At 39.4% G+C, this 27141-nt stretch overlaps 1 protein-coding gene across 2 annotated transcripts; it reads left to right on the plus strand.

Annotated features, from left to right (window-relative positions):
* The first annotated feature begins 294 nt into the window (after window positions 1-294).
* Window positions 295-23346, plus strand: LOC129847316 (zinc finger protein 883-like). 2 transcript variants are annotated; one of them, XM_055915073.1, is made up of 3 exons: window positions 295-796; window positions 7604-9101; window positions 20896-23346. In XM_055915073.1, exons 1-3 carry the CDS (start codon window positions 532-534, stop codon window positions 22484-22486), a joined length of 3354 nt encoding a protein of 1117 aa, XP_055771048.1. In that variant the 5' UTR covers window positions 295-531; the 3' UTR covers window positions 22487-23346. The 2 variants fall into 2 exon arrangements, with proteins under 2 accessions (XP_055771048.1, XP_055771047.1); XM_055915072.1 differs by lacking the exons at window positions 295-796; window positions 7604-9101 and adding an exon at window positions 13272-13860 and having other exon boundaries at window positions 20658-23346.
* The last annotated feature ends 3795 nt before the right edge of the window (window positions 23347-27141 follow it).

The raw sequence follows: 27141 nt of genomic DNA on the forward strand, positions 1-27141 counted from the left end.
TAGGAGCAGTATGGACCTACAGTAGCTAGCTACTTATTTAGATTTAGTTTGACTTAATATAACTGCCTTAAATGTGCTGTAGTAACCATTTTTTATTCGCACTAATCAATCAACACATTCCTGTCTTTGTATGTCTCTATATAATAGTATTATTTAATTCAATTCATTTACAATAATCTTTGTCTGAAAATAAAATATGATCCTCAACTGCGTTTCCCCTCCAGTCAGCAGACGGCGATGTGCGTCTTTCAGGGGACGCTGCCAGCGTGACGTATAATCTAGTGGACGGTTCTTCATAAACAGCTCGTCAACCACCTCGGTAGCTTGCTAGCCAACATAGCCGAAAGATTCAAGCTATTTAGACGCTTTCGGTGTATATTAGCTACTGTGTTTTAGACACACTTAGGTCGTATCTACTTGTTAACCTATTTAATATTACGTTATTTTGTATCAGTCAGCTATAGGAGCTGGCTGGTCCAATTAGCACTAGCCTAGTCGCTAATGATAGCTAGCTAGCTAACGTCCCCGACCATGAGCTCCCTAAACATCACCTCTCCTGTTAAAGAAGAGGTGATCTGCTGGACGGAGAAAGAAGCTCTTGTGAAAGAGGAGAAGGAAGAAGACAATATCACAGTAAAACAAGAAGTAGAGGGTGAGGCTGTTACAGTGACAGAAGAGAAAGACGTTACAGTGAAAGATGCGTTCAGAGTGAAAGAGGAGGATTTTACTGTGAAAGAAGAGGAGGATGTAGTTTTTCGTGTGAAAGAAGAGGAGGTTGGAGATCTGTTTAACACCAGTAAGTACCGTCTCTGCAGTCGTTGAACCAATATGCAGTAAAGGGGTTCTACACTTTAATGTTGTTCTGTAGGAATGGCTGAAGCTACACTGTAACGTGTAGAACATCAAGAGTGGACCATCAACAAAACATTAACAATTGATCAAATGCATCCAATGACAATGCCTGAAATACTGTAGTCCTCAATATCTCCTATTAGATTAGCCCAATATGTAGTCTTAAAGGGGCAATCAGTAGTTGTTACATCCATTTTGGGACTTATACATTAATGATATGTACCCATTGCTTCTTTAAGAATTCACTTACAAATGCCTCATGAGCTTAGTTCAACTATCGTACCCCATCAGAACCCAAAATATAAGCTTTTTTTTATTCCAATGTTTGTCAGTAAATATAAACAAACACGGTATATCCTCAAAACATGGTTAAAATTATAATGTTGATATCATGGATGGTTGCATTTCTCCATCCCCATCCCCCAGCTTTTTACCGAAACGGGCAGGGAGTACGCTTTGTTATTGTTTCTACTGCTGATTGCTGCCCCCGTTACTCCTCAAGGTCCAAGGACTATATGTTATTTTCAGAGGTAGACTGGTTCTGGCAGCTAAAATAGTCAAATATTCCATCTAAATGTGAATCCATTCTCAATTGCGATACATTTCTAGAAACATAAATCGCTGCACTTTCATATCAATTCAGAATAATTTCACACAATACTTTCATATCACATCAAAGTAAGTAACCAGTTGAAATACCCCAAACGGTAAACCAAATTCGTTTCTTGTAATTTCACCTTCCTTTAGGCTTCTTTTTCTTCTTTGGACTTTATATGGCAGTTGGCAACCAACTTTAAGGTGCATTACCACCATCAACTGGACTGGAGTGTGATCTTTCAATCACCCACGTGGGTATATACCAAGACAGTCACGAAGAGGGCAAAACAAAACCTTTTCCCCCTCAGGAGATTGAAAAGATTTATCATGGGTCCCCAGATCCTCAAAAGGTAATACAGCTGCACCATCGAGAGCATCCTGACCGGTTGCATCACCGCCTGGTATGGCAACTGCTCGGCATTTGACCGTAAGGCGCTACAGAGGGTAGTGAAAACAGCCCAGTACATCACTGTGGCCAAGCTTCCTGCCATCCAGGACCTATATAATAGGCGGTGTCAGAGGAAAGCCCACAAAATTGTCAGAGACTCCAGTCAACAGTATAGACTGTTTTCTCTGCTACCGCACGGCAAGTGGTACCGCAGCGCCAAGTCTAGAACCAAAAGCCTCCTCAACAGCTTCTACCCCCAAGCCATAAGACTGCTGAACAATTAATAAAATCACCACCGGACAATTTACATTGACCCCCCCCCCCCCACCCCCCTCCCTTTTGTGCACTGCTGCTACTCGCTGGTTGTTTGTTACCTATGCATAGTCCCTACACTCCCCTACCTTCATGTACAGATTACCTCAACTAGCCTGTAACCCCGCACGCTGACTCAGTACCGGTGCCCCCTGTATATAGCCTCCACACTGACTCAGTACCGGTGCCCCCTGTATATAGCCTCCACACTGACTTGGTACCGGTACCCCCTGTATATAGCCTCCACACTGACTCGGTACCGGTGCCCCCTGTATATAGCCTCCACACTGACTCAGTACCGGTGCCCCCTGTATATAGCCTTCACACTGACTCAGTACCGGTGCCCCCTGTATATAGCCTCCACACTGACTCAGTACCGGTGCCCCCTGTATATAGCCTCCACACTGACTCAGTACCGGTGCCCCCTGTATATAGCCTCCACACTGACTCAGTACCGGTGCCCCCTGTATATACCCTCCACACTGACTCAGTACCGGTGCCCCCTGTATATAGCCTCCACACTGACTCAGTACCGGTGCCCCCTGTATATAGCCTCCACACTGACTCAGTACCGGTGTCCCCTGTATATAACCTCCACACTGACTCAGTACCGGTGCCCCCTGTATATAGCCTCCACACTGACTCGGTACCGGTGCCCCCTGTATATAGCCTCCACACTGACTCAGTACCGGTGCCCCCTGTATATAACCTCCACACTGACTCGGTACCGGTGCCCCCTGTATATAGCCTCCACATTGACTCAGTACCGGTGCCCCCTGTATATAGCCTCGTTATTGTGTTACTTTTTATTATTACTTTTTTATTTTAGTCCACTTAATAAACTTTTTCTTCTTGAACTGCACTGTTGGTTAAGGGCTTGTAAGTAAAGCATTTCACAGTAAAGTCTAAGTTCGTGTCTTGACGGATTTGTAAAAAAACGGTTTGTCATAAAACACTATATATATATTTTTTTTAAATGTTGCTGACACCCCCCCCAGAGGTGTCTCATTATTGGGATTCATTGCTGATTCCTACCTGTAGCTCACTATGAGGTGTCTAGTGATATAGGTTAAGGGCCCTGTTGGAGATTGGTGGTTGGTAGCGGAGTCGAGGGAACAAGCAGGGTTGGACAGGGCCATGTTATTTTCCCACACACAGTCTCTGTGGTTCATATGAACCCCATTCCTGGGAATTAGATTTGATTACAAATCGCCCCTGTCTGTTACCACTCCGCTGTCTGTCCCATTCCCAGTTAGGTTACGAGGCGCTTTGTTACCAGTACCTTGACTGGTTGATAGGGGAAACCTCCATGCTTATTATAGAACAAATAATTAGGGAAAAACTTTTTAGTAAACTGAAATAAAATACGGACAATTCCTTCGACCTCATTGCTTTGTTTTTGCTCTGACATGCACTGTCATCTGTGGGACCTTATACAGACAGGTGTGTGCCTTTACAAATCATGTCCAATCAATTGAATTTAACACAGGTGGACTCTGAACAAGTTGTAGATACATACTTACTGGCAAAACTCCACTTAATTTAAAGAAACACAGCCATGTCTATATATTTTGTAATTTCTAATGAATTCTGTATTGTATTATGTAGAAGGGTGGCCTTTGCTCGATCCTTGGCTTGTGCGAGCCGGAACGGCTAATAGGTCATCTCCTGTTTCTGAAGCGTGAGGAAGACTCAGGGGTTTTATGTAATGTTATGTACACTACCGTTCAAAGTTTGGGGTCACTTAGAAATGGCCTTGTTTTTGAAAGAAAAGCACATTTATTGATCAGAAATACAGTGTAGGCATTGTTAATGTTGTAAGTGACTATTACGAGTCTTATAGCAAATGGTCTGAATACTTATGTAAATAAGGTATTTCTGTTTATTACCTGTTTTCACTTTGTCATTCTGGGCTACTGATGACACCCCTCTGAAACAAGATAACCATCAGAAAAAAAACCTCTTCCTTAGCCTACTCCTCCCGCTGCTGCTGGCCTTCGTAAATTCTGATGTTATGCTCCTATAGTTTCTGGTAATAGGCTACACCAGCAGTCGTTATCCTCCTATAGTTTCTGGTAATAGACTACACCAGCAGTCGTTATGCTCCTATAGTTTCTGGTAATAGGCTACACCAGCAGTCGTTATGCTCCAATAGTTTCTGGTAATAGGCTACACCAGCAGTCGTTATGCTCCTATAGTTTCTGGTAATATACTACACCAGCAGTCGTTATCCTCCTATAGTTTCTGGTAATAGGCTACACCAGCAGTCGTTATGCTCCTATAGTTTCTGGTAATATACTACACCAGCAGTCGTTATGCTCCTATAGTTTCTGGTAATAGGCTACACCAGCAGTCGTTATGCTCCTATAGTTTCTGGTAATAGGCTACACCAGCAGTCGTTATGCTCCTATAGTTTCTGGTAATATACTACACCAGCAGTCGTTATGCTCCTATAGTTTCTGGTAATAGACTACACCAGCAGTCGTTATGCTCCTATAGTTTCTGGTAATAGGCTACACCAGCAGTCGTTATGCTCCTATAGGTTCTGGTAATAGACTACACCAGCAGTCGTTATGCTCCTATAGTTTCTGGTAATAGGCTACACCAGCAGTCGTTATGGTCCTATAGTTTCTGGTAATAGGCTACACCAGCAGTCGTTATGCTCCTATAGTTTCTGGTAATAGGCTACACCAGCAGTCGTTATGCTCCTATAGTTTCTGGTAATAGGCTACACCAGCTGTCGTTATGCTCCTATAGTTTCTGGTAATAGGCTACACCAGCAGTCGTTATGCTCCTATAGTTTCTGGTAATAGGCTACACCAGCAGTCGTTATGCTCCTATAGTTTCTGGTAATAGGCTACACCAGCTGTCGTTATGCTCCTATAGTTTCTGGTAATATACTACACCAGCAGTCGTTATGGTCCTATAGTTTCTGGTAATAGGCTACACCAGCAGTCGTTATGCTCCTATAGTTTCTGGTAATATGCTACACCAGCAGTCGTTATGCTCCTATAGTTTCTGGTAATAGGCTACACCAGCAGTCGTTATGCTCCTATAGTTTCTGGTAATAGGCTACACCAGCAGTCATTATGCTCCTATAGTTTCTGGTAATAGGCTACACCAGCAGTCGTTATGCTCCTATAGTTTCTGGTAATAGGCTACACCTGCAGTCGTTATGCTCCTATAGTTTCTGGTAATAGATTACACTGGCAGTCGTTATGCTCCTATAGTTTCTGGTAATAGGCTACAGCAGCAGTCGATATGCTCCTATAGTTTCTGGTAATAGGCTACACCAGCAGTCGTTATGCTCCTATAGTTTCTGGTAATAGGCTACACCAGCAGTCGTTATGCTCCTATAGTTTCTGGTAATAGGCTACACCAGCAGTCGTTACGCTCCTATAGTTTCTGGTAATAGGCTACACCAGCAGTCGTTACGCTCCTATAGTTTCTGGTAATAGGCTACACCATCAGTCGATATGCTCCTATAGTTTCTGGTAATAGGCTACACCAGCAGTCGTTATGCTCCTATAGTTTCTGGTAATAGGCTACACCAGCAGTCGTTATGCTTTTATAGTTTCTGGTAATAGGCTACACCAGCAGTCGTTATGTTCCTATAGTTTCTGGTAATAGACTACACCAGCAGTCGTTATGCTCCTATAGTTTCTGGTAATAGGCTACACCAGCAGTCGTTATGCTCCTATAGTTTCTGGTAATAGGCTACACCAGCAATCGTTATGCTCCTATAGTTGCTGGTAATATGCTACACCAGCAGTCGTTGTGCTCCTATAGTTTCTGGTAATAGGCTACACCAGCAGTCATTATGCTCCTATAGTTTCTGGTAATAGGCTACACCAGCAGTCGTTATGCTCCTATAGTTTCTGGTAATAGGCTACACCAGCAGTCGTTATGCTCCTATAGTTTCAGTCAGCAACCTTTTCCATTTGGTGCCAAGTTATCTGACCATTACTACTGATCTGGTGCAAATTGTGATTTTCATATTCACATTTTATTGGAACAGTTTCATTTAATTTATAATAGTCTTTGTATCTCAACATCATTCTCTGTGGTTAATCTACATTCTATTTAAATTAAGTTATAAAGAAACATTTTTATTGACATTGCTAAGTTAAAAAAAAAAATAACTAAGTAAAGCCATTTTTTTAAATTATGAAATGCACTCGAACTATGTATCATTTAGTGTCTCTTTATGTTACGCTGGGAAACAGTTTTCATGGGCACAGAAATCCTAAATCATTTCAGAGTTTGCTAAACCCAATGGTTCTAACCGAGAGTTACCTTAACTTTATTGACACCCAAATGGATACTGTCATGAACGCGGTTCTTCAATAATTACACATAATTCTTAATACTGTAGCTGTTTAGTTAGTCACATGTTCAACTATCATCAGCTAATCCAGGAAATCATTTTCTGAATGACAGTCACATGACAAACATCACGACATGCAACAACAACCAAAGTGCTTCTTCATTCATTACTCTGGTAAAGACAGTTATGCCGTGCTCCACGTTGGATCCAACATCCCTAACAAATTGATGTTTATAATGTTATTGTCTGCTTGATTTACAGTAGGGTCTCGTTAGTCTGTTTAGACACAGAGATACTTAGCTCATAATGTGTAGAGAACTGTTCCTTGATGGATAGGCTGTTGTACAACACACAGAGCTATTTTCCTTTATTTGTTGTTAGGTGAAGTTATGGGTCCTACAGTAGGTCTGTTATTGTTAGGTGAAGTTATGGGTCCGACAGTAGGTCTATGTTATTGTTAGGTGAAGTTATGGGTTCTACAGTAGGTCTATGTTATTGTTAGGTGAAGTTATGGGCGAATTTGGCAAACAGTGTACAAACCCTCATTGTCAGGCTGATGGAAAAGCTAGACAACAAGCATTTTACTGGTTGAAGGGTTTTTTAAGTACAAAGCGGTTGATTTGCGATGATGACACAAACATATTATAAGCAGGACATTCAAACGAGCCTTACAATTATAATCCAAAGTAGTGTGAAATGCACTCAAGCAACCTGGAAATGGAGGTTACTCCCCTGAGTTTTCCCCCATTCACATTCAGAATACTTAGTGAAAAACTAAAATCTTTGCTCACCATTTTCGCTCCAGGCAGATATACTACATACAATTTTATTAAACACAGAAAGGGGCCTATATTGGAGACCAAAGTCGTCTGGCACAGTGCTTAGAGTTTCAACAACATGAATAACTTATTTCAAGACAACACGCTTAGATGTTACTACTAATGTGAAAACAAGACAAAATATGACTGTTCTTGCCTATTTTAAGACAAATTTCAAATAATCATTACATTCATTACAGACGTCAATTGTTGTACAACATCATGGCTACGCTGTTGGCATCACTTTTTACAGTGGATTTCCGCTGTGGTGGGCCTTTAACCATCTGTCTGACTTTGTTGTTCACACAGGAGAGAGACGGGACTACCGTGGGTCCTCTGGGGAGCCTCAACAACCTCATGATGCTGACGAGGCAGAGAAGAGTCTCTCCAGATCAGAACACATCAAGAAACACCAGCGGAGATCCACAGGGAAGAAACCTCACTGCTGCTCTGACTGTGGGAAGAGATTCACCTCCTTAGCAGGCATTAAAATTCATCAGAAAATCCACACAGTAGAGAAACCTTATAGCTGTCAATGTGGGAAGAGTTTTACTCATTCAACCAGACTGATATCACACCAGAGAACACACACAGGAGAGAAATCGTATAGCTGTGATCAATGTGGGAAGAGTTTTGTTACATCTGGCCATCTGAAAATACACCAGAGAACACACACAGGGGAGAAACCGTTTAGCTGTACTCAATGTGGTAAGAGTTTTACTCAGCTAAGCAACCTTATATCACACCAGAGAACACACACAGGAGATAAACCATATAGCTGTGGTCAATGTGGGAAGAGTTTTGGTCAATCTAGCACTCTGACTCTACACCAAAGAATACACACAGGAGAGAAATCTTATAGCTGTACTCAATGTGGTAAGAGTTTTACTCAGCTAAGCAGCCTGATATCACACCAGAGAACACACACAGGAGAGAAGCCATATAGCTGTAATGAATGTCGGAAGAGTTTTATTCACCTAAGCAGCTTGATGTCACACAAGAGAACACACACAAGAGAGAAATCTTATAGCTGTACTCAATGTGGGAAGAGTTTTGATACGTCTAGCCATCTTATTGTACACCAGAGAATACACACAGGAGAGAAACCTTATAGCTGTGGTCAATGTGGGAAGAGTTTTGGTCAATCTAGCACTCTGACTCTACACCAGAGAATACACACAGGAGAGAAATCGTATAGCTGTGGTCAATGTGGGAAGAGTTTTACTACATCTGCCCAACTGACTCTACACCAGAGAACACACACAGGAGAGAAACCTTATAGCTGTGATCAATGTGGGAAGAGTTTTACTACATCTGCCCAACTGACTCTACACCAGAGAACACACACAGGAGAGAAACCTTATAGCTGTGATCAATGTGGGAAGAGTTTTGCTGCATCTAGCACTCTGACTCTACACCAGAGAATACACACAGGAGAGAAATCTTATAGCTGTGATCAATGTGGAAAGAGTTTTGGTCGATCTGGCCAGCTGACATCACACCAGAGAATACACACAGGAGAGAAACCTTATAGCTGTGATCAATGTGGAAAGAGTTTTGGTCGATCTGGCCAGCTGACATCACACCAGAGAATACACACAGGAGATAAATCTTATACCTGTGGTCAATGTGGGAAGAGTTTTACTACATCTAGCATTCTGACTGTACACCAGAGAACACACACAGGAGATAAACCTTATACTTGTGGTCAATGTGGGAAGAGTTTTACTACATCTGGCTCTCTGACTGTACACCAGAGAATACACACGGGAGAGAAACCTCATAGCTGTGATCAATGTGGGAAGAGGTACACTGATAAAAGATCTCTGATTAAACATCAGAAAATACATGGAGTTGTTTCATGATATCAATGAATTAATGTCACAATGTAGAATGTTTTAACATTGTAGTAGGAGTATTTAAATGATGTCACAATGTAGAACCCTAAATGTTTGTCCCCTGTTCTATTGATTTCAGCATGATATGGATATTAGCCTCAGGGTAAAAATCCAGGCTCTGAATTGGAAGAGTACTATTTATGTAATTTAACAAAAAGTGACTAACACAAAAAGAGCTGTGTTACACTTACCATGTTGATGACCCACTTGAATCATAATGCAACACTTCGAAATGTAGCGATCTATTTTCTACAAATTGTCCTCTAATCAGGGATGTACACATTATTCCCATATTCTGTGTGTTTTTTGAGCTTTTAGTTTTAACAGGACGCGTAACCTCATCTCCCTTCTGTCACACAATTAATTTTGACATGATATCGATGAGTGATGACAAATAAGTGTTGTGTTCCTTTGTTTAGTGACCCCTACATTTAAATGCATCACTTTAAAATGTAGCTGACTGTCTTCTGCAGGTTGTCCTCTAACCAGTGAGATAAAATATATCTCCCATTTCCATGTGTTTTTTTAGTTGTTAGTTTCAACAGCAAGTACATTCTGATTTCCCCCCTAATCGATATCAGTGATTTATTGCTACTTGTCAAAACAACAGTGTTTCTGGTGCTTGTGCAGTTTATAAGGTGCTTGTTTTTAAAAATATTATTATTGTGGCCGATGTTTGTGTATATACCACATGTTAGGTTTTCAATTGATCCCAAACTGTTTCTGCATATTGGTTATTGATTTGAACATGTTAAACTGTGTTTTGACATTGGGGCTATCCCACCTAGCAACTATGCAACCAATTATTTCATATTTACATTTTATGTAACATTTGGTAATGATAATTATTTATGCAACCAACTGACAATTATATTGACATTGTGCTTTTAGAATATCAAGGTTAATTCTCACATGTGCCAAACCAAATGTACTAGAGCATGACATTGGGGACTGGACCCAGATCCAACAACATGCCTATCTAGTGAACCCTGAAAAGAGAGAGAAGCTCCGCAGTGAGGTGGAAAGTTACTGGATATTGCAGGAGTTTCTTCTTGAAATCAGACACGTCCGCGGTAAGGACAACCTGGTTGCTGATTGTCTCACGGGGGGCAGTCAAAAATATTTGTGTTTTGCATTTAGCCAGTGCGTTGCCATGGATCACAATTTATTTTGACTGCACGGTTTTCCGTATTGGAGATGAGTTTTGTTTGGGCTCGTTCCAAGGGGACGAGAGTTCTAGAAGCTAGTGAGTTTTAGGAAGACGAGAGTTCTAGAAGCTAGTGAGTTTTTGAATTCTATAGAAAGAAAAAGGAGAAAAGTTATGATTGTATATTATTATTTAGAAATTGTTTTTTTTCTTGTTTTTAATTGTTGATAGCCAGTAGACACCATGTTTATATTGGTGAAGCATTGTGGTTGATTATAATGTGAAATGGAAGTTGTTTTCTGTTGGTGGTGAGCAAACTTGTCCAACAAAAATATAGGATATATTTGTTGTCTTAAGGGGGGAAGGTGTTACAGGCTTTATTGCGTATAGCTCGTTAGCACGTAGTACGCAACACCTTTAGTTGCTCCACGTTTTTGGTTTGCTTCCTGTCTTTAAGTTTGGTGTGGGTTTTTCTTTTGTTTGGCTCTTCTTGGGCAGATTTAGTGGGTGTCATGGTGGGTGTCTTTTAGGTCCCAGTTGTTACCAGTCAATTTTCAATCGATGCCCCCGTAGTGTCTTTCAGAGCCCATCCTAAAAAACAAGTTATGTTTTGGGTTGGATGTAGCATCATATTGTTAATATTTGAATCAATGGCATTTCCTTTGCAATGCTCATTAGTTAGTTGTTCTTCGTTTTTTTTTTATCCTCAATATTTCTGTTTATTTTCACTGTTTTTTCCTGTGAAGCCATTGTGTTGCATCCATGTCTGAAATGTGCTGCATAAATAAAGCTTGATTTGATTTCAACAAATGAATCCAATGACTGACCAATCAACAGACTCTTGGTCCCTCTTAGTATTTGTTAATGAATAGAATACAGTATATACATATGAGATGAGTAATACATAGACTAAGATACAGTAGAATAGGATAGAATACAGTATATACATATGAGATGAGTAATACATAGACTAAGATACAGTAGAATAGAATACAGTATATACATATGAGATGAGTAATACATAGACTAAGATACAGTAGAATAGAATACAGTATATACATATGAGATGAGTAATACATAGACTAAGATACAGTAGAATAGGATAGAATACAGTATATACATATGAGATGAGTAATGCCAGATATGTAAACATGCAGGAGATCCATGAAGGAAAGATAGTGATGGTGCTCAGTGACGTTGTTGCAAATGGTGGGGAACAACCAATCACGATGAGGGATCGCCAGCTGTGAACGCTTTAGCATGCTGGAGACAACCATGGAGAATGTGAATCAAGTGTTCCAATTGTAAAACGTTTGATTTAATTACATCAAGTGTTCCAATGGTAAAACGTTTGATTTAATTACATCAAGTGTTCCAATGGTAAAACGTTTGATTTAATTACATCAAGTGTTCCAATGGTAAAACGTTTGATTTAATTACATCAAGTGTTCCAATGGTAAAACGTTTGATTTAATTACATCAAGTGTTCCAATGGTAAAACGTTTGATTTAATTACATCAAGCGTCCCAATGGTAAAACGTTTGATTTAATTACATCAAGTGTTCCAATGGTAAAACGTTTGATTTAATTACATCAAGTGTTCCAATGGTAAACCGTTTGAGTTCATTGTGACGCGTCACGTTGCTGTTTATTGCCACGTTGGGATGCAACCTTTTTTTAACCAGTTCTGATGGTTGTTAATAGTGGGATTTTGACATTATTATCGTTAAATCAACATACTGGACACTCCCAACACTCCCACCTATCAATATCTTTGGCACCGTAGACATCAAGTCACTTGACAGTAATGTTCCATACAATGTTGCATTCCATGTTTGAAAGGTCATTTTCATTGAAGACAAGACATATTAACATTCCATAAAATTTTAAATCAAGGCTGAGGCTCAAAATAGTCGCCTTCACTTTACTTAAAGTGTAGGAAGCAGTGGAGTAAAACAATTTACTCACCAACAACAGCATTGCCTTAAAGTCTCACATGATGATGTAATGACATCACAATACCCCATAATGACATCACAATACCCAATGATGATGCGTTGTTACACCATGTTGGAGCAGTATAGACCTAGTCTGTTCATTATATACATCTACATGATGTATTGTTACACCATGTAGCAGCAGTATAGACCTAGTCTGTTCATTATATACATCTACATGATGTGTTGTTACACCATGTAGGAGCAGTATAGACCTAGTCTGTTCATTATATACATCTACATGATGTATTGTTACACCATGTAGGAGCAGTATAGACCTAGTCTGTTCATTATATACATCTACATGATGTATTGTTACACCATGTAGGAGCAGTATAGACCTAGTCTGTTCATTATATACATCTACATGATGTATTGTTACACCATGTAGGAGCAGTATAGACCTAGTCTGTTCATTATATACATCTACATGATGTATTGTTACACCATGTAGGAGCAGTATGGACCTAGTCTGTTCATTATATACATCTACATGATGTATTGTTACACCACGTTGGAGCAGTATAGACCTAGTCTGTTCATCATATTCATCTAAATGATGTATTGTTACACCATGTAGGAGCAGTATAGACCTAGTCTGTTCATTATATACATCTACATGATATATTGTTACACCATGTAGGAGCAGTATAGATATACAGTAGCTAGCTGCTAATTTAGATGTAGTATAACTTGATGAAACTGCCTTAAAATGTGCTGTGGTAAACATTTTTTATTCGCACTAATCAATCAACACATTCCTGTCTTTGTATGTCTCAATATAATGGTATTATTTAATTAAATCCATTTACAATAATCTTTGTCTGAAAATAAAATATGAACCTCAACTGCGTTTCCCCTCCAGTCAGCAGACGGCGATGTGCGTCTTTCAGGCGACGCTGCCAGCGTGACGTATAATCTAGTGGACGGTTCTTCATAAACAGCGCGTCAACCACCTCGGTAGCTTGCTAGCCAACATAGCCGAAAGATTCAAGCTATTTATACGCTTTCGGTGTATATTAGCTACTGTGTTTTCGACACACTTAGGTCGTATCTAGTTGTTAACCTATTTAATATTACGTTATTTTGTATTAGTCAGCTATAGTAGCTGGCTGGTTTAGTTAGCACTAGCATAGTCGCTAATGACAGCTAGCTGGCTAACATCCCCGACCATGACCTCCCTAAACTACCCCCCTCTTGTTCAAGAAGAGGCGGTCTGCTGGACGGAGAAAGAATCTCTGGGGCAGAACATTGTCGTGAAAGAAGAGGAGGAAGAAGAGGATTTCACAGTAAAACAAGAAGTAGAGGGTGAGGCTGTTACCCTGAAAGAAGAAGAGAAAGACGTTACAGTGAAAGAAGAAGAGAAAGACGTTACAGTGAAAGAAGAGGCGTTCAGAGTGAAAGAGGAGGAGGAGGAGGTTACAGTAAAAGAAGAGGAGGATGCCGTTTTTGAAGTGAAGAAGGAAGGGGAGATTACTGTCACATTGGAAGATGAAGAGGAGATAGGAGATCTGATTAGCACCAGTAAGTACCGCCTTAAATTCGTTTTTTACTTGGGATATTCGGAGTTGGCTCGTCAATACCTCTTCAACGGAGGGCCCAGGATGATGACTGATATGTCTAGAATCAGACGACGTAGAGAACAAGCTACCCCTTGTTTTCTCCGTTCCGTTTCCAAAAAGTGACTTAACATATATATTTCAGAAGGGTCTATCTGCTGACCGCAGACTGGGGGGCACGGCATGGAGTGATGATTTACTGCACACAGTGCCCCCCAATAGTGCCATGTGAGAGTTGGGTTGGCTACACCAAAGATTATGGATATACTGACAAGATGTCTCGCCGCCCTAACAAGGGGAGTCGTTGTCCACAAAGCGGCACTGCGGGTTGTCTAGCTCCCGCCTATCCTTTCTTTGGATTGGTTGATTCATCTTATTATTGTAATCTATTGTTTATATTCTATGAGGGTTGTTGTCGTCAACCGCCTGTATTCAATGGAGAGAGATGCTAAGCTACTAGCATGAATATGCATAGCGATCTGGAGACAACTCCTATAGTGTTTTTTATCAAAGTTGTCGGTATGTCACGCGTCCACATAACAACTTAAGCATTACGAAACTTCTGTTGGATCAAGTAAACCTCACGTAGCAAATAAGCCATTAATTTTGTTGTTGACCAAATTCGACACTTTCCACATTGGGTTGATAATTGTTTCCACTTGGATACAACCTACTGTAGCCTACTGGCATGACCTAGAGAGATACAACCTACTGTAACCTACTGGCATGACCTCGAGAGATACAACCTACTGTAACCTACTGGCATGACCTAGAGAGATACAACCTACTGTAACCTACTGGCATGACCTAGAGAGTTACAACCTACTGTAACCTACTGGCATGACCTAGAGAGATACAACCTACTGTAACCTACTGGCATGACCTAGAGAGATACAACCTACTGTAACCTACTGGCATGACCTAGAGAGATACAACCTACTGTAACCTACTGGCATGACCTCGAGAGATACAACCTACTGTAACCTACTGGCATGACCTAGAGAGATACAACCTACTGTAACCTACTGGCATGACCTAGAGAGTTACAACCTACTGTAACCTACTGGCATGACCTAGAGAGATACAACCTACTGTAACCTACTGGCATGACCTAGAGAGATACAACCTATTGTAACCTACTGGCATGACCTAGAGAGATACAACCTACTGTAACCTACTGGCATGACCTAGAGAGATAAAGTTGTAAAGTTCCTGGATTTTAAACAAATATTTGGCCAAAAATGTAATATGCATCCCTTTATTCTAAAATGTATCACAATACCCCATAATGACATCACAATACCCCATAATGACATCACAATACCCCATAATGACATCACAATACCCCATAATGACATCACAATACCCCATAATGCCATCACAATACCCCATAATGCCAAAGCAAAAACAGGTTTCGATTTTTTGCAAATGTATTGAAATTATTCCCCAGGATAACTAGTCTCAGAGTAATGTAAGAACCCAGGATAACTAGTCTCAGAGTAATGTAAGAACCCAGGATAACTAGTCTCAGAGTAATGTAAGATCCCAGGATAACTAGTCTCAGAGTAATGTAAGATCCCAGGAGAACTAGTCTCAGAGTAATGTAAGATCCCAGGATAACTAGTCTCAGAGTAATGTAAGATCCCAGGATAACTAGTCTCAGAGTAATGTAAGATCCCAGGATAACTAGTCTCAGAGTAATGTAAGATCCCAGGATAACTAGTCTCAGAGTAATGTAAGATCCCAGGATAACTAGTCTCAGAGTAATGTAAGATCCCAGGATAACTAGTCTCAGAGTAATGTAAGATCCCAGGATAACTAGTCTCAGAGTAATGTAAGATGCCAGGATAACTAGTCTCAGAGTAATGTAAGATCCCAGGATAACTAGTCTCAGAGTAATGTTAGATCCCAGGATAACTAGTCTCAGAGTAATGTAAGATCCCAGGATAACTAGTCTCAGAGTAATGTAAGATGCTTGGAAAAAGAAGCTGAAAAGAATAACAGAACGGCACCATTAGAACTAAAATGTGTCGCCTGGATATCAGACCCCCAACCCTCCAAACTGTAAATAAATAATAAAATGTGTATCCTGGATGTCAGACCCCCAACCCTCCAAACTGTAAATAAATAAATATGTGTCTCCTGGATGTCAGACCCTCAACCCTCCAAACTGTAAATAAATAATAAAATGTGTCGTCTGGATGTCAGACTCCCAACCCTCCAAACTAAATAAATAATAAAATGTGTCGCCTGGATGTCAGACCCCCAACCCTCCAAACTGTAAATAAATAATAAAATGTGTCTCCTGAATGTCAGACCCCCAACCCTTCAAACTAAATAAATAATAAAATGTGAATCCTGGATGTCAGACTCCCAACCTTCCAAACTGTAAATAAATAAATAAAATGTGTCTCCTTGGCAACAGTAGAACCTCAGCACGTTTACTGTATATGTCGAGACAAAGGAATGATGTAAACAAATAATCCAAAATATTTTTGTCAATGAGACAGTATATAAACAAAGGAATGACCGAACCCCCTTTGGTGACTGAATGCTTGTAAGGAAAACTAGATGATCAAAACATTAGATCACATCAAATAAGCCTGAGTGGTTTCACCTCCTCCCAGACTATACTACAGTTATAACTATACATAGTTATACAGGATACTACAGTTATACAGGATACTACAGTTATAGAGGATACTACAGTTATACAGGATACTACAGTTATACAGGATACTACAGTTATACAGGATACTACAGTTATACAGGATACTACAGTTGTAACTATACATAGTTATACAGGATACTACAGTTATACAGGATACTACAGTTATACAGGATACTACAGTTATAACTATACATAGTTATACTGGATACTACAGTTATAACTATACATAGTTATACAGGATACTACAGTTATACAGGATACTACAGTTATAACTATACATAGTTATACAGGATACTACAGTTATACAGGATACTACAGTTATAACTATACATAGTTATACAGGATACTACAGTTATACAGGATACTACAGTTATACAGGATACTACAGTTATAACTATACATAGTTATACAGGATACTACAGTTATACAGGATACTACAGTTATACAGGATACTACAGTTATACAGGATACTATAGTTATACAGGATACTACAGTTATACAGGATACTACAGTTATAACCATACATAGTTATACAGGATACTACAGTTATAACTATACATAGTTATACAGGATACTACAGTTATAACTATACATAGTTATACAGGATACTACAGTTGTAACTATACATAGTTATACAGGATACTACATTTATACAGGATACTACAGTTATACAGGATACTACAGTTATACAGGATACTACAGTTATAACTATACATAGTTATACAGGATACTACAGTTATAGAGGATACTACAGTTATAGAGGATACTACAGTTATAACTATACACAGTTATCCAGGATACTACAGTTATACAGGATACTACAGTTATACAGGATACTACAGTTATAACTATACATAGTTATACAGGATACTACAGTTATACAGGATACTACAGTTATACAGGATACTACAGTTATACAGGATACTACAGTTATAACTATACACAGTTATACAGGATACTACAGTTATACAGGATACTACAGTTATAACTATACATAGTTATACAGGATACTACAGTTATACAGGATACTACAGTTATAACTATACATAGTTATACAGGATACTACAGTTATACAGGATACTACAGTTATACAGGATACTACAGTTATACAGGATACTACAGTTATACAGGATACTACAGTTATAACTATACATAGGTATACAGGATACTACAGTTATAACTATACATAGTTATACAGGATACTACAGTTATAACTATACATAGTTATACAGGATACTACAGTTATAACTATACATAGTTATACATGATACTACAGTTATAACTATACACAGTTATACAGGATACTACAGTTATACAGGATACTACAGTTATACAGGATACTGAAGTTATAACTATACATAGTTATACAGGATACTACAGTTATAACTATACATAGTTATACAGGATACTACAGTTATAACTATACATAGTTATACAGGATACTACAGTTATACAGGATACTACAGTTATACAGGATACTACAGTTATACAGGATACTACAGTTATAACTATACATAGGTATACAGGATACTACAGTTATAACTATACATAGTTATACAGGATACTACAGTTATAACTATACATAGTTATACAGGATACTACAGTTATAACTATACATAGTTATACATGATACTACAGTTATAACTATACACAGTTATACAGGATACTACAGTTATACAGGATACTACAGTTATACAGGATACTAAAGTTATAACTATACATAGTTATACAGGATACTACAGTTATAACTATACATAGTTATACAGGATACTACAGTTATAACTATACATAGTTATACAGGATACTACAGTTATACAGGATACTACAGTTATACAGGATACTACAGTTATACAGGATACTACAGTTATAACTATACATAGTTATACAGGATACTACAGTTATACAGGATACTACAGTTATAACTATACATAGTTATTCCAAAGGTGGGCTACTTACTATCCACTGTTTGCAAGCCACCGTTGCTGATCTATTTTATTTATTTATTTCACCTTTATTTAACCAGGTAGGCAAGTTGAGAACAAGTTCTCATTTACAATTGCGACCTGGCCAAGATAAAGCAAAGCAGTGTGACACAGACAACACAGAGTTACACATGGAGTGTAACAAACATACAATAATCAAACATCAATAATACAGTAGAAAAATAAGTCCAAGATAAAGCACAGAGAACTGTTCCTTTATTCAGGACATTTAGAATGATAACGCACTACAGATTATTGTCCTGTTAGGACAGTTTTTTGTATTCAGATCTCTGAAATGCACTCTAACTATGTAACATTTAGTGTCTCCTTATGTTACGCTGGGAAAACAGTTTTCATGGGCACAGAAATCCTAAATCATTTCAGAGTTTGCTTAATCAAATGGTTCTAACCTAGTCACCTTAACTTTATTGACAACACCCAAATGGATACTGTCATTAATGTGTTTCTTCAATAATTACACATAATTCTTAATACTGTAGCTGTTTAGTTACTAAACTATCATCAGCTGATGCAGGAAATAATTTTCTGAATGACAGTCACATGACAAACATCACGACATGCAACAACAACCAGCTTCTTCATTCATTACTCTGGTAAAGACAGTTATGCCGTGCTCCACGTTGGATCCAACATCCCTAACAAATTGATGTTTATAATGTTATTGTCTGCTTGATTTAATGTAGGGTCTCGTTAGTCTGTTTGCTCAGAGAGATACTTTGCTCATAATGTGTAGAGAACTGTTCCTTGATGGATAGGCTATTGTACAACACACAGAGCTATTTTCCTTTATTTGTTGTTAGGTGAAGTTATGGGTCCTACAGTAGGTCTATGTTGTTGTTAGGTGAAGTTATGGGTACTACAGTAGGTCTATGTTATTGTTAGGTAATGTTATGGGTCCTACAGTAGGTATATGTTATTGTTAGGTAATGTTATGGGTCCTACAGTAGGTCTATGTTGTTGTTATGGGTACTACAGTAGGTCTATGTTGTTGTTAGGTGAAGTTATGGCTTCTACAGTAGGTCTATGTTGTTGTTAGGTGAAGTTATGGCTCCTACAGTAGGTCTATGTTATTGTTAGGTGAAGTTATGGCTCCTACAGTAGGTCTATGTTATTGTTAGGTGAAGTTATGGGTCCTACAGTAGGTCTATGTTGTTGTTATGGGTCCTACAGTAGGTCTATGTTGTTTTTAGGTGACGTTATGGGTCCTACAGTAGGTTTATGTTGTTGTTATGGGTCCTACAGTAGGTCTATGTTGTTGTTATGGGTCCTACAGTACACTATGTATGTCATGCAACAACAACCAAAGTGCTTCTTCGTTCATTACAGGTATATTTGTTGTTAGGTGAAGTTATGGGACAATTTGGCAAACAGTGTACAAACCCTCATTGTCAGGCTGATGGAAAAGACAAAGAACATTTTACTGGTTGAAGGGTTTTTTAAGTACAAAGCGGTTGATTTGCGATGATCACACAAACATTATATTAAGCAGGACATTCAAACGAGCCTTACAATTATAATCCAAAGTAGTGTGAAATGCACTCATAAGCAACCTGGAAATGGAGGCTACTCCCCTGAGTTTTCACCCATTCACATTCAGAATACTTTGTGAAAAACTAAAATCTTTGCTATAACTATTATCCTCACTAGCGGGAAGGAGTTTCTACAACCAGATATACTACATCTATAACTAGTGGTTTCCTCATTACCAGATATGCTACATCCATAACTATCGGTTTCCTCATTACCAGATATACTACATCCATAACTAGTGGTTTCCTCATTAGCAGGGAGGTGTTTCTACAATTTGATTGTATGTGCTTCGCCCTCGTGCCACAATTTTATTAAACACAGAAAGGGGCCCATATTGGAGACCAAAAGTCATCTGGCTCAATCATCGATGTTACTACTAATGTGAAAACAATACAAAATATGATTATTGTTGCTAATTTTAAGACAAATGTCAAATCATTACATTCATTACAGACGTCAGTTGTTGTACAACATCATGGCTACGCTGTTGGCATCACCTTTTACAGTGAATTTCCACTGTTGTGGGCCTTGAACCATTTGACTTTGTTGTTCACACAGGAGAGAGACGGGACTATCGTGGATCCTCTGGGAATCCTCAACAACCTCATGATGCTGACGAGGCAGAGAAGAGTCTCTCCACATCAGAACTCCTCCAGAAACACCAGCAGAGACCCGCAGGGAAGAAATCTCATTGCTGCTCTGACTGTGGGAAGAGATTCACCTCATCAGGCATTAAAATTCATCAGAGAACACACACAGGAGAGAAACCATTTAGCTGTGTTCAATGTGGGAAGAGTTTTGATCAATCTTGCCATCTGATTCAACACCAGAGAACACACACAGGAGAGAAACCTTATAGCTGTGATCAATGTGGGAAGAGTTTTAGTCAATCTGGACAGCTGACAGTGCACCAGAGAACACACACAGGAGAGAAGCCTTACAGCTGTGGTCAATGTGGGAAGAGTTTTACTACATCTAGCAATCTGACTACACACCAGAGAACACACACAGGAGAGAAACCTTATAGCTGTGATCAATGTGGGAAGAGTTTTGATCAATCTGGACAGCTGACAGTGTACCAGAGAATACACACAGGAGAGAAGCCTTACAGCTGTGGTCAATGTGGGAAGAGTTTTACTACATCTGGTCATCTGACTCTACACCAGAGAACACACACAGGAGAGAAACCTTACAGCTGTGATCAATGTGGGAAGAGTTTTGGTCATTCTGGCACTCTGACTTTACACCAGAGAATACACACAGGAGAGAAACCTTATAGCTGTGGTCAATGTGGGAAGAGTTTTACTCAGTCAACCAGCCTGATATCACACCAGAGAACACACACAGGAGAGAAACCTTATAGCTGTGATCAATGTGGGAAGAGTTTTACTACATCTAGCAATCTGACTCTACACCAGAGAACACACACAGGAGAGAAACCTTATAGCTGTGATCAATGTGGGAAGAGTTTTTGTCAATCTAGGGATCTGACAGTGCACCAGAGAACACACACAGGAGAGAAACCTTATAGCTGTGGTCAATGTGGGAAGAGTTTTACTACATCTGGCTCTCTGACATTACACCAGAGAACACACACAGGAGAGACACCTTATAGTTGTGGTCAATGTGGGAAGAGTTTTACTACATCTAGCAATCTGACTCTACACCAGAGAACACACACAGGAGAGACACCTTATAGCTGTGGTCAATGTGGGAAGAGTTTTACTCAGTCAACCAGCCTGATATCACACCAGAGAATACACACAGGAGAGAAACCTTACAGCTGTGGTCAATGTGGGAAGAGTTTTACTACATCTGGCCATCTGACTCTACACCAGAGAATACACACAGGAGAGAAACCGTATAGCTGTGGTCAATGTGGGAAGAGTTTTGGTCGATCTGGCCAGCTGACATTACACCAGAGAATACACACAGGAGAGAAACCTTACAGCTGTGGTCAATGTGGGAAGAGTTTTACTACATCTGGTCATCTGACTATACACCAGAGAATACACACAGGAGAGAAGCCTTATATCTGTGATCAATGTGGGATGAGTTTTACTTCATCTAGCCAGCTGACTTTACACCAGAGAACACACACAGGAGAGAAACCTTATATCTGTGATCAATGTGGGATGAGTTTTACTACATCAAGCCATCTGATTCGACACCAGAGAACACACACAGGAGAGAAACCTTATAGTTGTAATCATTGTGAGAAGAGTTTTCCTACTTCTGGCCAGCTGACTTCACACCAGAGAACACACACAGGAGAGAAACCTTATAGCTGTGATCAATGTGGGAAGAGTTTTACTAGATCTAGCTATCTGACAGTGCACCAGAGAACACACTCAGGAGAGAAATCGTATAGCTGTGACCAGAGATAATCTGATAAAAGATCTCTGACTAAATTTCAGAAAATACATGAAGGAGTTGTTTCATGATATCAATGAAATGATGTCACAATGTAGAATGTTTTAACATTGTAGTAGGAGTGTTTTAATGATGTCACAATGTAGAACCCTAAATGTTTGTCCCCTGTTCTATTGATTTCAGCATGATATGGATATTAGCCTCAGGGGGAAAATCCAGGCTCTGAATTGGAAGAGTACTATTTATATGATTTAACAAAAAGTGACTAACACAAAAAGAGCTGTGTTACACTTACCACGTTGGTGACCCACTTGAATTAAAATGCAACACTTCAAAAATGAAAATAAAATCTAGGCTCTGAAATGAAAGAGTACTATTTATGAGATTTAGTAAGTACACATTATTCCCAGATTCCGTGTGGTTTTGAGCTGTTAGTTTTAACAGGACGTGCAACCTCATCTCCCTCCTGTCGCACAAATGATTTTAGCATGATATCGATGAGTTATGACAAATAAGTGTTGCGTTCCTTTGTTTAGCGACCCCTACATTTAAATGCATTCCAACATCACGTACAACCTGATTTCCCCCCTAATCGATATCAGTGATTTATTGCTAATTGTCAAAACAACACTGTTTCTGGTGCTTGTGCAGTTTATAAGGAGCTTGTTTAAAAAAATACAAGAATTATGATTATTGTGGCAGTTTGTGTAAATAGCACATGTTATGTTTAGGTTTTCAATTTATCCCAAACTGTTTCTGCATATTGGTTATTGATTTGGACACGTTAAAACTGTGTTTTGACATTGAGGCTATCCCACCTAGCACAATGTAATTGAAAAGACGTTGAAAATAAGACTATGCAATCAACAACAAATTTTTGTTTTATTTTTTATTATACCATGCCTTACCATTAAGTTAATTATTGACAATACATATTATCAAAGGGGTGTACATTTGGTTTTGGTATTTCATATTTACATTTCATGTAACATTTAGTAATGAAATTTATTCATGCAACCAACTGACAGTTTTTTGGGTATAAATATATTGACATTGTTGCCCTGTTTTTAGAATATCAGGGTTAATTCTCACATGTGCCAAACCAAATGTACTAGAGCATGACATTGGGGACTGGGCCCCGATCCAACAACATGCCTATCTAGTGAACCCTGAAAAGAGAGAGAAGCTCTGCAGTGAGGTGGAAAGTTACTACGGATATTGCAGGAGTTTCCTCTTGAAATCAGACATGTCTGTGGTAAGGACAACTTGGTTGCTGATTGTCTCAAGAATGGGCAGTCAAAAATATTAGTGTTTTGCGTTTAGCCATGCGTTGCCATGGATCACAATTTATTTTGACTGCACGGTTTTCCTGTGGGTTTTGTTTGGGCTGTTTGTTTGAACGAGAGTTCTAGAAGCGAGTGAGTTTTTCAAAAAATTCTAGAAACTACTTTTTTTTAAACTTTTTTTTTTAAATTGTTGATTGCTAGTAGACACCATGTTTATATTGGTGAAGGTGAAGCATTGCAGTTGATTATAATGTGAAATGGAAGTTGTTTTCTGTTGGTGGTGAGCATTCTCTTAAGGTGTTAGTCTTTGGTTTTTCCATTTCTGTTTTGAGGTTGGACGTTAGCACGTCTAGCTCGTTAGCACGTAGGACGCACTGATTGGTGTCACCTCGTTAGTCAGTATGTGTTACACCTGTGCTGGCTTGTCATCTCGTTAGTGGGAAGGTGTTTCACCTGAGCTGGTCCAGGTTCTATTTAACTTCTACTTCATCACAATCCCGGATCCGGGAGCACCCCCATCAGTAAAAAAGCTGACTAGCATAGCCTAGCATAGCGTCACAAGTAAATATCATTAAATCACTAGTCCAAGACACCAGATGAAAGATACATATCTTGTGAATCCAGCCATCATTTCTGATTTTTAAAATGTTTTACAGGGAAGACACAATATGTATTTCTATTAGCTAACCACGATAGCAAAAGACACAACTTTTTTTTCCCACCATTGTTTTCCTGCATAGGTAGCTATCACAATTTCGACCAAATAAAGATATAAATAGTCACTAACCAAGAAACAACTTCATCAGATGACAGTCTGATAACATATTTATTGTATAGCATATGTTTTGTTAGAAAAATGTGCATATTTCAGGTATAAATCAGTTTTACATTGCAGCCACCATCACAACTCTCACCAAAGCAACTAGAATAACTACAGAGACCAACGTGAATTACCTAAATACTCATCATAAAACATTTATGAAAAATACACAGCATACAGCAAATGAAAGACAAAGATCTTGTGAATCCAGCCAATATTTCAGATTTTTTAAGTGTTTTACAGCGAAAACACAATATAGCATTATATTAGCTTATATTAGCCCAACTCACTATAACGCAGCACAAAGAAATATCCAAAAATCGCAATATACTGATATAAACTGATATAACTTGGTTTAAAATAACAACATTATGATGTCTTTAACACCTATATCGAATAAAATCAGAGCCGGATATATCTAAGGCCTATAACGGGAGCTTCCCAGAACGCCATCCTGAGGTCTGTCTTGCGTCATGGCGAATGATGAAAAGAGTGCACCCCACGTTCCCAGACCCTTTATATGGCCTCAGATCTGCCTAGCAACTCCATTTCAATTCTCACTATTTGCTGGGGAAGGCGTATGCAGTGCATCTCGACCAATAGAAGACATAATGTAAATAAAGGTTAAATAAATAATAAACTGACCCCAGAACAGCCTGCCTGATTTCAGATTTCCCACTTTGCTCCAACTTGAGTTCTGTTTTACTCACAGATATAATTCAAACGGTTTTAGAAACTAGAGAGTGTTTTCTATCCAATAGTAATAATAATATGCATATTGTACGAGCAAGAATTGAGTACGAGGCAGTTTAATTTGGGAACTAAATTTTTACAAAGTGAAAACAGCACCCCCTATTGAGAAAAGGTTTTAAGAGTGTCTGGCCCAGTGCTCCAGTTGTCTTGATAGATGTGGAGAGGCAACACCTTTAGTTGCTCCACCTTTTTGATTTGCTTCCTGTCTTTAAGTTTGGTGTGGGTTTTTCTTTTGTTTGCCTCTTCTTGGGCAGATTTAGTGGGTCTCATGGTGGGTGTCTTTTATGTCCCAGTTGTTGTTACTAGTCAACTTTTAGTGGACACTGTGAGCAAAACTGCAACATTATGGTATAATACTTTTATTGGATCAAATGGTTGTTTTATGCAACAGAATAGAGGGTTCTTAGAACTATTGTGTCTGTGTGTTCTACTTAGGATGGGCCTCTGGGAGATAACACTGACAGGAGATTTCCAATGTTTTTTGGGTGATAAAACCTAAAGAGACCACATTCCAGAGCATGAGTTAATGTTTCAGTTCTATATGGTACCAGGGAGAGATGACCTCAGGGCCAGACCCTGGTCTCTACACAAATAGTACTGTTTTTACAGCAGATACTGTCTGCTGAGAATTATAAGTATCTTTCATACAAATCTTAACCTTGTGACCCGTTCTATACGTTTATTGTTGGTCATGTAGGTTGAAAGGGGTGTATCTTGGCTATAAAAGACCTTTGTACTTTTGTCTCGTGGCTCTCAACAAATCTTATGGGGGTGATTTGTCGACCAGCCATCATTATCGTAGAGCACTCAATTGATTCACTTTATATGTGTGTGTTGTATTGACCTGCTCCCTTATTAATAAGTGAATAAAGATTTAGTTTAAGAATATCTCTGACTTGTGTGATAAGTTTATCTCCTCATTTGATATGAAAGAAATTAACCACATTTGGGGATGTTAATCTTGACTTGGTGACGCTCCTGATGACCTGGTAAATGGTGCACCAGGGATCCCTTTAACATGGGATCTCAGGGAGACAACACTTTGGGAATGGAGCATATGGTCCCACCTTTGATCTGAGAGGCAGCTCAGGGAGACCACACTTTGGGAATGGAGCAGATGGACTCACCTTTGATCTGAGAGGCAGCTCAGGGAGACCACACTTTGGGAATGGAGCAGATGGACTCACCTTTGATCTGAGAGGCAGCTCAGGGAGACCACACTTTGGGAATGGAGCAGATGGACTCACCTTTGATCTGAGAGTCAGCTCAGGGAGACCACACTTTGGGAATGGAGCATATGGTCCCACCTTTGATCTGAGAGGCAGCTCAGGGAGACCACACTTTGGGAATGGAGCAGATGGACCCACCTTTGATCTGAGAGGCAGCTCAGGGAGACCACACTTTGGGAATGGAGCAGATGGACTCACCTTTGATCTGAGAGTCAGCTCAGGGAGACCACACTTTGGGAATGGAGCAGATGGACCCACCTTTGATCTGAGAGGCAGCTCAGGGAGACCACACTTTGGTAATGGAGCAGATGGACCCACCTTTGATCTGAGAGGCAGCGAGCCGAGTGGATACCAAATCTCAAACCTAGTTTAAAAAAAAAGAGGTGAGCGAAACACGCAAAATTTAGTTTTTTAGAAAAGCCTCGTAGTGCGTATTCCTGTGTGAGGGGGGTACCTTGGAGGTGTAAACAGGGCCCAGTCAGGAGGCTCTGAGTGTGTATTCCTGTGTGGAGGTGTAAACAGGGCCCAGTCAGCTATCTGTGAACTGGATGAAAACTAGAATCTCTGTTTACTAGTTAAGA

Source organism: Salvelinus fontinalis, unplaced genomic scaffold (assembly GCF_029448725.1).
Source record: "Salvelinus fontinalis isolate EN_2023a unplaced genomic scaffold, ASM2944872v1 scaffold_0771, whole genome shotgun sequence".
NCBI lineage: Eukaryota > Metazoa > Chordata > Actinopteri > Salmoniformes > Salmonidae > Salvelinus > Salvelinus fontinalis.

Bases quoted from the DNA above. Each gene is read 5' to 3' on its own strand.
- LOC129847316 (XM_055915073.1), top strand. From the start codon at position 532: ATGAGCTCCCTAAACATCACCTCTCCTGTTAAAGAAGAGGTGATCTGC. The intron at 797-7,603 runs GTAAGTACCGTC...TTGTTCACACAG, and splicing joins TGGAGATCTGTTTAACACCA to GAGAGAGACGGGACTACCGT. The intron at 9,102-20,895 runs GTACACTGATAA...ATGTGGGAAGAG, and splicing joins TGTGATCAATGTGGGAAGAG to TTTTGATCAATCTTGCCATC.